The sequence below is a fragment of the Gymnodraco acuticeps genome, unplaced genomic scaffold (genome assembly GCF_902827175.1).
Source record: "Gymnodraco acuticeps unplaced genomic scaffold, fGymAcu1.1, whole genome shotgun sequence".
Classification (NCBI taxonomy): Eukaryota; Metazoa; Chordata; class Actinopteri; order Perciformes; family Bathydraconidae; genus Gymnodraco; species Gymnodraco acuticeps.
The window spans coordinates 591,713-606,364 of record NW_022989778.1 but is presented as its reverse complement, the minus strand read 5'-3'; the positions used below and the strand labels follow the sequence as shown (position 1 = coordinate 606,364).

Sequence of the window (14,652 nt, the reverse complement as noted above, 5' to 3'; positions counted from 1 at the left end):
CCACTTACTGAATGGAAGGCAGTTGTCTTAGTTTGTCAAGTTCCAGTTTTGAGTGAAAAACAATTTTCACAGTACGAGGTGTTAAACTTTGTCAAGGGACTGAAAGATTAAACGGCTGGTTGCAAACGCTTTGGAGCTAGTAAAAAAGCCATGAATAACACATTTGTAGGAGACGCAGTGTGATGTTTCCCTGTCCATAGGGCGCTACAGAAGTCTCCTGGTGATGTAACCACTCAGACTTCAGTCAGCCAACCTGCGCCAGGGGAGCTGACCACTTTCAGCTTTAGGCTCAGACGTGTCCAAAACTGCTTTAGTTTGAAAATATGAAAATTACAGTGGGGACTAGTCATATGATCATTAATTTAACCGTAGAAAAACTTGACTGTTTAAATACATCACTACAAGTAAAAGTGGTGCATTGAAAATGTTACTGTATTTAATAGATTATTGGATAATTATTGCTAATGCATACATGTTTAATTAGCAATTACTCGATACGACCAAATGTTGGAAAGTACAGCTATACTATAGGTCTGAGGAGCCTGATACAGTTTTATTAGAGAAATCCAAATGGGTTAGTGGTTGTGGTGTTTTATGTTTCCCAACACTTTTATTAACATGATGGGTATCAAATGAAGAAGAAAAATCTATCGAATAATTATCCTTAACCCCTTTTCGATACTGGTATGTATTGTGGTATTGTGATTTGAATTCAATTGATTACCATTCCTAAATTAAAGTATCCTTTAATTCGTACTTGGGTAAATGTATTTATTCCACCACTCAAAAATACTCAATAGCTGTCATTGTTGTAGTGTATATGTTTTCTTAGCGAGTAGCAATTCAGTTTGAATAAGCACAAAAAGAGAGGCTATTAAAAATGAAGTATGTCATAAAAATGACTTATTGTTGACAGGACTGGAGAACATGACATTACCAAGGGTCATTAGAAAAGGCAGACAGCAGACTGAAGGCAGAGTAGGAGGACAGACGTTGAATAAACAACAAATGTCCCAAAAGAAATCTAAAGAAAAACACCCGTTGACCTGACCCAGAGGAAGTGTTCCTTGAATGCATCGGCTCTGAGCCTCGAAGGCAAAGCGAAAGCAGACGAGCAGAACAAATAAAATGAGTCCCTAGACCCGAGGCAGCAGCATATTCACCCGCTCGCTCTCAAGTGAATCCAACCTCTGCTGTATAGATGTGCGGTGCATCATCAGATGTTGCGTAACGTCTTGGAGGCTTTGAAGAAAGAAACTCAAATATTTCAAAGCAACTGAGGTACACAAACATTAGTCATCGATCCCATGTGGGGTGTTCTTCCAAGCATCAGCAGCCCTTATAGAACAGTCAACATGTCTCCCTCTGTGAGTGGGTGCAGCAGCAGAGAGAGAGAGAGAGAGAGAGAGAGGGAGGAAGATGCAGGTGATGAAGAGCAGTGTGTTTGTGAAAGAAATTGAGGATGGGTGTATTACAAGGCCACTGGTGCAGGAGAATTAATTCATTATTACAATGTATTTAAAGAGACAAGATTATTATCTTTGGGGTTTTCCCTTTCCTAGTGTGTTTAGTAAGTCCTGCTACGGACAATCTTGCACTAATGTACATTCCCAAAGATATTGAAGTGACTGTTATTTTGTATATATTGATTGTTGTGTTTTTATCTTAATGTCTGCATCTGTGTTCATTGTGTATATATATAGGATATACATAATTTATACATATTTCTATACATATTTTAATTTTTGTTTTCAGGATTGTGGGAAACGGTATTTCGATCTCTCTGTCTGTAAACACAAACTGAAAGATTGACAATGAAGTTGACTAAATGGTCTGCAAAGGATAAAATCCAAAAAGCTTTTCTCCCACACACTCTCCCCTCTGTCTAAAACGCCTCCATTGGTCTCCTTTGTTTACTTCCGCAACATAGAGACATCACTATGTAACACCCATGCTTCTATTGGCTAGCCTTTCAACACATGAAAGGAGGCAGTATGAGAAAAATAAAGCTATTTTGAATATGTCATAGTAGAGGCACAAAATACAAAAATGACCCTGAAAATGAGAATAATAAGGCCTCTTTAATAAGGATTGATCTAGCTAAGTTATAATTTTCTAGCAAAAGGATTAGAACGATAGTGTAAAGGGACAGAAAGACACTTTTTAAACTTGTGTTTGAGGTGCAAACTAACTCGGATGTTGAGGTCAGATTCAGCTCAATAGCGACGTTTATTTTTGTTGTAGTACAGACATAAAGGAGGTAGAGTTGAAAAAGCAAGACCCCGTGTTTCCATCTTCTCCAATAGCTGCAGACTGGAGAGCTGACAGAGGTGTGAGGTCAGTGAGCAGCAAGGAAACCTGCAGACCGACAGCACGCAGCTAATGAGGCATGTTGTAGGGGAGAAGTTACAGTTTGTATCTGGTTCGCCACTACAAACCTGCAAAAGACAAGACTCTGAGGTTCGGATGCAATAACAAGAGGAGGAATTTAAGAGGCATTAATACATATTCGACTGAGCTGACTGGAAAGAAAGGCGAGTCAGGAAAAGGAGAAAGCATCTCATCATTACAGTTATGTGATCGGCTGCAGACAGGCACTCAATACACTGTCTGGGATCAACACTTAGACCTGCTACAGCTGCAGTTGTTTCCCTCTGAAATGACTTGAGATGGAGTAACTGTGCAATACGCTTCAGCCTAACCACGAGCATGGCATGTGATAGGGGTATCAGGGAGCACGCAATCAGAAAATTGAAATCAGAAAATGTCTGGGGCGTGTGGAAAGGATTAGCAAATAGTCGAGAAATATAGTCTCCCATTCACCTTGTCAAATATTTAAAAAGTCATCGCAGACAATATCAGATTTTCATTACCACTCAAAGTAACAGATATTTCAAGAGGATTAGTTAAAGGGGCCTTGTAATGCTCATTTTTAGGTTTCATACTTGTATTGTGTTTCTCTACTGTGACATGTCACCATGCTTTAATGTTCAGAGAGCTCTTTATTTGTTTTACCTTTAGTAATGAATTCTCATACTGCCTGTGTTGCAGCACCTCTTTTCACCCTCTGTCTGAAACTAGAGCCCAGTCTGCTCTGATTGGTTAGCTGGCCGGTTCTGTTGTGATTAGTGTCCCACCCCTTTGCCTATCATGTAAAATGCGTTGGAGCGCTAGCCAGTAGAAGCGCGAGAGTTACAGAAGTCAACAAAGGAGTACAATGGAGGCATGTCAGGCGTTATAAACACACTATAGGAAAGGAAAAACTCCAATAAGCAAAGTAGTTCTAAGTAATCAATCAATCAAAGTTTATTTATATAGCCCAATATCACACATTTCAAATATGTCTCAATGGACTTTACAGTTTTATGACTACGAATATGACACCCTATGTCTTTGGACCCTCACATCGGACAAGGACAAACTTCCAAAGAAAGCCCACAGTTAATGGGAGAAAAATTGAAGAAACCTCTGGGAGAGCAACAGAGGGACAGACTAAGTAAACATAAACAACAGCCTACCAAAACATTTCTTTAATGCTCCAGCAATGGTGCTTTTATTGAATCTATTTAACTTTCCCATTTGCATTCTGAAGGAAGACAATTCTTTTTTGCTATTTGGTATTCAGTACATACTCTCAACCATAATCTCTCCCGCTGTGATTAGATTGGAGCTCCATTAAAATACTACCATCTTGCAAAAGTATCTAAATTACAACTTTAGAGGTCTCTAACCAAATACAATCTCAGTTCAAACCGTTATTTCGAGATGAGATCTAGTCTCAGGTAAAAAAACTAATTTCGCACAAAGTCTTTCCCTCTATCTAGACTCATGAGAGGAGGAGGAGGGTGATGGCCGGGGGTCAATCAAAGATACCAGTTATATTATGGAAAAGTTATTCAGCATGGGCTTAATTTCTTCAGGTGATAAATGAGCGAGGGATATTAAACATTCAGCGAAGAACCAAGGCAATTTAACCCCATCTAATTTCCTTTTGTAATTTATAATATAAAATTGTAACTTTACCTGTTAAGCCCTGAGCCTGTTTGTCAGGTCTCAGGCTCGAAAATGACATTCCCAGAACAAATGACCATATCTTCCCTTCTAAAAGGGTTACATTAATAATCTTTTTTCTCAGAGCAAGGTTACACCTGTGAGTTGGATGTAAAAGTGTCAGAATCAATATAGATGTTTTTATTTTAAAGTAAATTCAGATTGAACACGGTAAAAAGATGTAAATTATTGTGTCCGTCCAAAAAAGAAAATTACTTGAAAACCACCCTTGTATGATGGGATCAGAGACTAAAAGCTTTAGGAATCCAAACTATAACATATAATAAGTACCCTGTATCAAGATTGATGCAAAACAAGTGAAATTTGACTTTTAAAGAGAGATTTAGCACAAAAAAAACCCACTTCTGGGGTAATTTGGGTGGATTTTCCATATCTCTGGCCCCCCTTGGTCGATTTTGATGATTGACATCTCTTTCTAACCGTCAGAGCCAATGGAATCGAGGGGAACTCCCACATACTCCTTATTTGGTAATGTGTGTGTGAGAGTGACGCATAGCCAAAACCGGAAGCTGCGATAACTCTGGTGGCTACCATTAGCAGCTAACTTTTACTCTCCGATTTTTACATAAAAATGTAATATAAATAATTTTTTCAAAGCAACAGACACATTATCAACCTATGGATTAACCGGTTCAGCCGCGTTTTTTCTCGTTTTAATGCCATTGAACACGTCTTTTGATCAGATTGACAGCTACGGTGAGACGATCTCTGTGTTTAAAAAAAAAGACCCGCCGAGGGGTCTTTGGGGCTTAATAGGTTAAATCTGACTCCCATTGAATTACAGTATGCTCTGCAAATGTTAGGCTTACTCAAACAGGGTACACTCCGCCAAAGGTTTCATTTTCAAGAAATGAATAAGTCAATACTCCAATTTAAAATGTTCCCTGCTTGAGAACTATAGATTTCATCATAGGGTATATTTAGAATCAACGCAACACTGTTTAATTGAAGAAACTAAATAAGATCAATTCATCATTTAGATTACAAATTGTTGGATAATGATTAAAAAACTATACAAGGCCCAATTTGAGAAAGACAACGGCCTAAAACACAATCCCATTTAAGGTAATGTGAAAAGACACAGAACATATTCCCATTTAAGAAGCTGGTACAAAACAAACAAACATGAAACATTAAAAAGCAAGCTACAAGCAACAAGAGTTTAGACTAGTTTTCTTTTTTTACTTGTGAAACCCACTCTCTATGGAAATTGCAGAAATCATCATCAGTTGTCTGTAGCCCCAAACCTGTAACATTCAGTTCTATAATCTCTGGAGGAAATACGAATTTCTGCATCATAATTGGATTCTCTGTGGAAATTGCCAAGTCTTTTGCAAAGAAATTGCCAAAAATAAAATACCAGGGTCGACTAGATTTCTAATTTCTTCAAAGTATTACAAAGATCTCTGCCAAGTACACGTGCTGGTCTGTTTAACAGTGTCCATTACCTGCAGACAAGCCAGAGGTTTCACATCCAAACTGGGTTGCCCTTACTTTTCACCTCAATCTCAAAAAGAAAAGTTCTCCTTATCACAATAGGTGCGTTCACACCGGAGTACTTTTACCCGTACTTTTCCCGTTTAGTTCCGTTAGTGCCTGGAATTTTGCGTTCACACCAAAAAGAGTACTTAGTTCCAATAACTTTTACCCCCATTTGTAGTGCCTGCTAGAGAGGTGGTACTATCCTGGGGAGAAAAAAGTACCAATTTCTGATTGGCTGGGCGAATTGCAAACCACGCCCCGTAAAACTCTGAAAAGTTTTGTGAAGCCGCCATTGTATTTGCTGGCATTAGCATTATTAGCATTAGCCAACGGAAAGAGAATAACTTATGGCAACACAAAAAAAAACATGGGAGCGGTGGAGTGATAAGGTGTCGGTGTTCTGGCGATTTACTCGGGGACTTCCGGCCAGGGACTTCGGGTGGCAGTATACGCCGTGAAGTGGTTTGCGGCCTGCCAGTAAACCCAAAGCAGAAGAAGAAGAAGTGACGTCAGCGGCTTCATTTGCGTAATCTTCCCTCAGGGAACTTATTCCGGTGTGAACGCGATCGGCTCTTAGTTCCATGGGGGTACTAAGTGCTGGGAACTAAGTATGGCAAAGTACTTGGTGTGAAAGCGGCTATTGAAAACAACTAATGGAGTAACTGAAGACAAAAGCGAACCAATTCTCATTTAATTAAATAATGGCACACTTAATGCATTCATACAACGGAAATACATACAAGCGTGCTTATTTTTTAACTTTTTTATTGCTTTATCTGATTTTGGTGAGGTTTTAAGACTTGTTTGCAGACACTGTCAGCAGTAATTAGTTTTACTGTAAGTGAGGAGATTGGATTATATCAGCTGAATGGAAACAAAACTACCCGTCTTTTAAGGAAAAAGCATATATTAACACAAAGGTACAAAACAAACTGCAAATGGTTACAGAAACAGGCACCGCCAACAACAAGTTGTGAAATGCCATTAGATTCAGAATTATTTTCTAATGAAAAATGTATTGTCTGCCATGACCATTCGACTGATACAAAGGGGAAATTCCAAATAGTATTATCTGGTTGTCCCAGTGTACAATGTCTGTAATACAAAAAGGGGTCTTTGTAGGATAATTGGACCAGTGGAGGAAGCAGAAAAAGAACAAATGGTCCCAATTGGTGGGAAATGGCGGCATGAATGTGCAAGTGTCTGAGATGAAAACCAGCAGCCTAGCAACAGACAAAAGCAATCATACAACTCCCGTCTGACTGAAATATCCTTAAAAAGGAATTTCTGGTGGAAATGCCATGAAGTGAGGGGTTGTGCTGGTTTGAATTAATGAGCCAGATTCCAGTTTCCCTCTGTCAGTGTCCCGTACAACAGAGATATGACTGTATGTGGAGCAGATGGCCGCTGCACAACACAATAGAGCAGTCAGAACCAGACATAGTTCCAGTGCTTAATTCCTTTATCAAGCTGCCCCTCGAAGAGTAGAGGCGATTCATCATGAAGGTTCTTAGTGTGTGGACAGCACAAGGTTAGACCAGAGGTAGCCCAACTATTCATTCAAAAACTCCAGGATCTCAGTGTTTGGCAGAGAGCGACCTGCGCCCACAAGAAAATAAATGTCTAAAACTTCACCCCCGCCGTGTATTTTGATCATCTGCGATTACGCAGTGCCAAGATTTTCGACTGATCTTGGCCCGAACAAAACATCAAATTAATCATGCTCTGACCTCCTACAAATCTGATATTAGGGCACAAGTGCAAGCCTTTGAAGAGAGGCTTCACAGATATTCAAGGGATAAAAGCTCTGATGTCCTTATCCTGTGAGCAGCACAGCACTACAACCTGAGCCGTGAAAATGTTTTTATTACAAGACAATAACATGGAAAATCCCAAAAATGTGATCTGAACCAAATTAGTCCAAAAAAGTTACTGCTTTAAAAAGGTCCCCTATTATACTGTTTTTCATCAATATATATATATATATCTATATCTATTAGGGATGCACGATATTGGTTTTTTGAAACCGATACCGATAACTTCCTGCTTCTCAAGACCGATACCGATAACCGATAATAATATAATATATATATATATTAAATGTAGCTGTAGTTTTTGCACACCTGGTGGTAAAAAAAAGACTAGTAGTGAGCAAATGACATGAGCATTACTACTATGAACAAAACAAAGCCAAGAACAGTTTTGACTCTTCAAAGTGATCATATTTATTTTCCCAAATAAAGTTCTTGCCTTTTTCAAAAGCCTCGTCGATAGGTAAAAGCCCCGGTGCCTTTGCAGCTGGCTTTGGATTCCCCGCTAGTTTAGCAGCGCAGGAGTCTTCGTACGCTTTTAACACACCATCGTAGCGATGGCGATGTTTCAGGTGACTAATCAGGTTGGAAGTATTATAGCTCGTTGCCTTTTTCCCTCCTCGTGGAACTTCTGCATTGCATTTGTTAATACAAATAGCAAGCGAACTATCTAACTCTGAAACTTTGAAATAGTCCCATACTACCGGTGACATGTTTGTTTACTGTCCTGGCTTCACGGCCGCTCACCATTTACGTCACAGCCAGGCATGAGTTAGGGAGCGCTGGATTTGTGAAAAACTCCCCTCTTCCTAAACCACTAATACCACAGTACTGGCAAACCGGGAGGAGCCGAGTGAAAAACAAGCGCCCCTCATCCCAATCCACCCACACCGCAGTATTTTTTTCTACCCAAAAAATATATTGTATATTATCGGGGCTATTAATACTTTTATAGGGTTTATCGGGATGACGTCATAATTCCTAATATCGGACCGATAATTATCGGGCCGATAATTATCGTGCACCACTAATATCTATATATATATATATATATATATATTAGGGCCGGGACTCGATTAAAAAAATTAATCTAATTAATTAGAGGCTTTGTAATTAATTAATCGAAATTAATCGCATTTTTAATCGCATATAAATATTTGACCTGAGAACAGTGAGAAGCAATTTTTTTCACATGGATTTTAGTATACCATTAGGCGCATTCACACCGCAGTACTTTTCCCACAAAGGTTCATGAGAACTTAGTTCATGAGAACAAATTAAGCCGCTGACGTCACTTCTTCTTCTTCTGCTTTGGGTTTACTGGCAGGCCGCAAACCACTTCACGGCGTATACTGCCGCCCAAAGTCCCCGGCCGGAAGTCCCCGGAGTTGGGGACTGGCTTCAGTAGAAGCTGCTGGGACTCCCAGCAGCTTCTACTGAAGCCTTCCGAGTAAATCGCCAGAACGCCGACACCTCCTCATCTCCACCGCTCCCATGTTTTATTTTGTGTTGCCATAAGTTAGTCTCTCTGCGTTTCTGCGCTGGGCTAATGCTAATGCTAATAATGCTAATGCGAGGATAATAAAATGGCGGCTTCACCAAACTTTTTGGGAGTTTTACGGGGCGTGGTTTGCAATCCGCCCAGCCAATCAGAAATATAGCTCTTTTCTCACAAGAGAGCCGTACGAAAGTCCCTGCTCTCTAGCAGCTCTCTGCTCTCTAGCAGGGACTTTCGTGGGGGTAAAAAGGTTCTCATGAACTAATTTTAGTACCGGCTCTTTTTGGTGTGAACCATAGACTGTATGGTGTGAACGCGATAAAAGAGGCTAACGTCCACGCTAGCTTCCACGCTAGCTGCTATATGTTTTGCATTGAGGTGATACTTGAGGCTTGATGTGCTGCGGTGATATGCGAATTCCTTTTTGCATAATTTGCACACAACCGTGCTCTTATCAACGCTTCCATCCGTCCGTTTTCCCACTGTTGTTCACTGTGGTTTGTTGTTGTCTGAAGTCATGAACGTTAGTTGGTGCTCCAGTATAATCGGTACGCCTGAAACTCATCCAGTGAGAAACGTTCCGCGGTGCAAAAATAAGTGCGATTAAAATGCGTTAATTTTTTTAACGCGTTAATTAAGATTAATTAATTACACAAAAATTAACGCGTTAAAGTCCCGGCCCTAATATATATATATATCAGATATATACAAAACATGTCTCTGAAGTGTCCGAAATATCAAACAGATCATTGTAGCATCCCATAATCCCCTCTGTTTCAGCCCTGTTTCAAAAGTGCTGATTCTGGGTGTTTCTCAATGTCGAGGAAGGCTCCTCCAGAGCCGCTATTTCAAGGATGTTATGTAATCGAGTCCCACCGAAGGACTGTTCCAATGTCCAGGATCCTTGGAATTCTACCGAGGCCGGCATCCTTCGTTGCGGGAAATGTCGAGGCTGCACACTCCGGTCTTAAAATCCCCACAATGCTTTGCGCACAGACCAATTTCCAAATATTTGGCGGAAATCGCGTTCCATTTAAGGCGGGGCCTCGCATATGACGCACACCTGCACACCTGTTAGCCTGTTCCACCATTCTTCGTTTTCCGAGGCTAGGAAGGATTCTTGCCTCACTTCTGAAGGACCTGACTCGGAAGACATGTCCTACCAAGGAAGCGTCCTCAACATTGAGAAACACCCTCTGTGTCTGTTACTTTAGATGAAAATAAGGAGCCCCTCTCCACGCCCCTCTGAGAGATATTTGGTTACAAAGAACACAATGGTGCTCTAGGAGGAGATTCAGGTGATAAGGTGGTGGGGGGGGGGGGTTACCTTGGTTGGTGATTGGCCAAAAAATCCTTATGACATCATAAAGTGGCCAAAGTCTGATCAGCTCCTTTTCAGACAGGTTTATATATAAATGGATCATGACAAAAAGTGAGAGAATCTTTTTTCCTGAAACTTTCAGAACCTCTTTACGCAGAGGGGACACATGTTGATGTATAAAAGACGTGAAAAAGTGGATTTTGCATAATAGGTGACCTTTAAGACCCAACATTTATTTTACACATAATGTTAGTATTATAGGGCAAATGGCAACAATACTTGCCATTACTGGGTACTGCAAAAAAGTCTATACAATGTTCCCATACTTGTATTGCTATATTCCACTGCCATCTTTTCACACCTATACCTCCTGGGTAATTCAAACGGACAGAGACAAAGACGTAGGAAGAGGCAATCATTGGCAATTATAGACAAGGCTAAAGGCTTGTGTTTGATCAATCAATGATAACCAGTAAAGCAAACAGCACCATGATGGATACTGGGCTATCAGAGGTAATGCAGAAAGTAGTGACTCTTTGGTTGCAAAGAACGAGACATTTGAACACTAAGGCCCCGGCCACACGAGGACGAAAACGGTTGTTTGCGTTACTGTTTAGTGTCATATAGACCGTTCGGCCACACGCGGACGACCGAATACGGCACTAAACGACTGCGGAAACGATAATGGGTCCCAAGGTGGATAGAACGGCATACGCAACGCTCTGGGGGGTCCAACGGCTCCGTGTGTACGCCATATACGATAATTTTCTGATAATGATGAGGCAATAGCCCCGCCTCTCCCCACCTCTGCTGCTCACCCCCGCGTCAAAGTAAACTGCACACTGAATTCAGATTATTTATCTTTCTCTTGATATGGACATGCACGCGAGTGAAGTCTAATCTGACAGGACGGAGACACCTCTCAAACTACCTAAACTAGTTATAAATATGTATATTTTTACTGTTGGCCGGGTCACTCATTACTGGATCATCATTATCAAAATAATAAACAAATATTCATAAAAACATAAAACTTGGCAGGCATTGTGTTTTTATTGTTTAATGTGTTTTTATTGTGTACGTCTTTATTCGTATGATGTTTTAATGCTTTGTCAAACACTTTGTGACTATGTCTCTGAAAAGTGCTTTATAAATCAATGTTGCTTACTTACGCTTTATAAATAAATGTTACATATCCGAACTACTTTTTTAATTGACCAGAAGTCATCTATAGGGAAATGCTCATAAGCCTTTTTCAAGTTAAATATATACAGCAAGAATAGATGGACAAGCTACTTTACCCTCTAGTAGCTTTGCAGATTAAATAACTGGTCCACACCTCCAGCAGAACAAAAGACTCCTCCATCGAGGTTTAACATATTGCAGGAGCCAGATTTCTGACAGTTTTCATATGCAGGGTTCAGCATATCTGGTTTAGCAGGAGGACCAGCTTTCAGGCCAGATTCCCTATTCTGGGACTGTGCTTTCCACAAGAGGCTGGTCCATACAAGTCTTTCAATTGCTCTCTTTTTGGCTTCTAAAATTGGGCCTAATTTACATTTTAAAAGAGGTAACAGGAACATAACTCACATATTTCATTTAAATATGGAATATGTGGGATTTTACATCTTTGAAAGAAATGAGGAGGAAAATGGGCTTGAAAGTGAAGAGTTTCTTTGTTCACATTACCTTGCGTGATAAATGAATGTCAAAGAAGGGTTTGTTTCGGACGCTGAAGGGCTCCTTGGTTTTGTCGATCTGTCCGGTCTTCATCTTTTCCATCCGGGGAGAAATGATCTCCTTTTCCATGCATAACAGTCGAATATTGAACTCACACTGGCCAACCGGCTGTCCCTGAAACACACACAAAAACAAACTCAGTCATCTCTCTACGCAACTTGGGAAGTAACTCATTTGGGAAAATAATGTGTACTCTTTGGTTTGCAGATATGGAAAAATCAATGTTTTCAATATAAAAACAATCAATTTACTGCAGAAATAAAGAATATCCTTTATTTAGACAGAGTTCTGCCATTTTATATTTAGCTATGATATTTGAAATATCTAAGCCAAATTCGCTCTTAACTGCCATTTACAAATAATATCTTATTTGATGAACCAAACAGGTAATCAATTAGTCAAGCAAACAATAAACAGATTCGATAATAATGAAAAAATAACGAGTCACAGTCCTTACAAGTGTAATAAAACATTTCCACACACACAATAGCTTCCTTGTAGGATCACTTTAAGTTTCTTCATAAAACTTATATTAGCTCCATGATAGCTGGCAGTGTGCAGGTGCTAAGGCAACAGCACCTTGAGATCAGTTGAGCTAATTGGAATGTCAAAACCAAAAGTTAACAGTGAAATAGTTTTCTCTTTGTCACTATGACAACAGCTTCCTCCCATCATTGGTAAGCCACACACAGTTGTTCTGAAGAGATAAGCCCAGCGACCATCACTGCCTCTCAGACAGACAGCAGGGCCATAGAGGCCTCAAACCTGTGACAGAAATCAATATTAACAATTATAAGTCTCATATCCTGGTTATTCATGAAGGAACTTTAGGACAGCCAAGTAACTCATTTAAAGGGGCCTTTTGGGATTTTAGCCTTTGAAGACCATTAACATGCACAAAAACCTATATGTTAAAGTACAGAAAAGCAGAACCAAAAAGGCATAATAGGGCCTGTTAGAGCCAGTATTTTTGTTTTATAAGAAAGGCAACCTAATTGTGACATCTGTAGTCAAGACACTATACAGGGTATATGCAGGAATCCTGAAGTCAAATGTATTACCTTTTAAGACCTTTTTTAAGACCCTTTCCATACATTTTAAGACCTCATCGCCACTTTGAGTTTTAACGGACCTTCGCGCGCTATCAAGCAGTGAGCGTGCGATGTCCTGTTCAGATGACGTCAAATCCAACGGGATGCCATAAATAAACTACACAGAATCACACTACACACCTACGCAATGATTACATTCAGGCAGACTGTAGAATACAACCTTGTTGGACAATTGATATACTTATTGAAAACAAGATACAAAATGTAACACCTTGGAAAATGCCGTTTTATACTTTTTAATAGCCTTCATTTTCGCTAAATTGATTTATCGACTTTTAATACTTTTTAAGATCCCGCGGACACCCTGCTATAAAAGACTACAATTCCCAAGTCGCCTCCTCTAAAGTGACAGTGATGGGCAGCAACCTGTTAGAAAGACGCCGTCGAGGCACAGTTTTTAACCGTACAATTACCCTTTAAGTATATAAGCCTTATCAGAAAGAAAGAATATCCAAGTTGTTTGTTATTTTATTTGAGTTTTGCCTATTTGTTTTGAATATTAAAAAGGCCTTTTCTTTATTGCATGTGTAAAAGTGTGTTATTTTATTTTGAGCAAACACATCGCATAACATCATCTAACCATTGGAGGCCAAGTAACTCTTCAAACTGTAAGTAATATAAAGGAAGAAAACGATTTAAAAATGTCTGTTTAAGGCGTCTAGTGCATGGATGTATAATAAGAACTGGATACAGCGTGGGATGCGGAGTCTCGTTCTTTCCTATGAGAGCTGCTCATTGGCGCATGAAGGCAACATGGCTCAACTTTTGAGAGAGCGAAACGTCACAGATTACCCGTCATGCTTGGCTAGAGTATGCGCAGTTGAGTTGCCCATTAAGCCCCGCCCCCCGAGCTCCCACTCTCGGCTCACTAGAATGAATGGAGAGAAAAAATAAATATAGATTCAGCTTTTAGTACATTTTACAACTTTAAGGACCGAATGATTCTAATAAGGGCTATACAATAGTTTATACTGGGTAGTTTATTTAGTATTACAAAAATTATCCGCTGATTTACAGACGTCTCTTTCCCCATGTTAGCCAATGGGGAAAAGTCGTTTTGGGACATCACAGACTGATACGGAAGTTGGCACAGAGTTCGGCGCACTTCCTGGGGGCTTGGTCTAGTGGCTTGAAAGAAAAACAAGGAAGGAAGCCACGACAGGGCCCCTTTAAGAAACCTTACAGTGTGACTATAAAAGTAAGCTGAAAAGTTGTGATGAAACCATTCTGCTACGGTGAAGTAATTTGAAAGTCAGCAACAAAGTTCTCGGTTGCTCAATTGACAAAGTGATTAGAAAACAATTAGTCACAAAAAATAATAACATTTATCTAAAACAATTGACCAGATAAGGACAAAATATGTGAAAAGTGAAAACAAATCTGACATTTAATATTTCTAACACGTTATCAGAGAGGGCAATAAGTCGCCTTGAACTCACCAACCAAGCTGTCATTTCTTGTTTTTCCAAGAGACAGAAAAACATAATGAAAAACAAATAATTCTCCGCGTCGTGATGAGGACAAAATAACTTTAAATGCTTTCCATGTTTTGTCAAATGCTTTTGGAAACTTCCAATCTATCTCCCTAACTGGATGTTTTCTTGATCAGTTTAATTA

General features: G+C 39.7%; 1 protein-coding gene across 1 annotated transcript in view; it reads right to left on the bottom strand.

The window, feature by feature from the left end:
• The window catches only part of rngtt (RNA guanylyltransferase and 5'-phosphatase), a 114,300-nt gene that overhangs the window by 47,775 nt on the left and 51,873 nt on the right, over positions 1-14,652 (bottom strand). Inside the window, exon 11 of the mRNA XM_034220463.1 lies at positions 11,873-12,037. Within this exon, the coding sequence (XP_034076354.1) occupies positions 11,873-12,037 (165 nt within the window). The remainder of the gene's footprint in view (positions 1-11,872; positions 12,038-14,652) is intronic.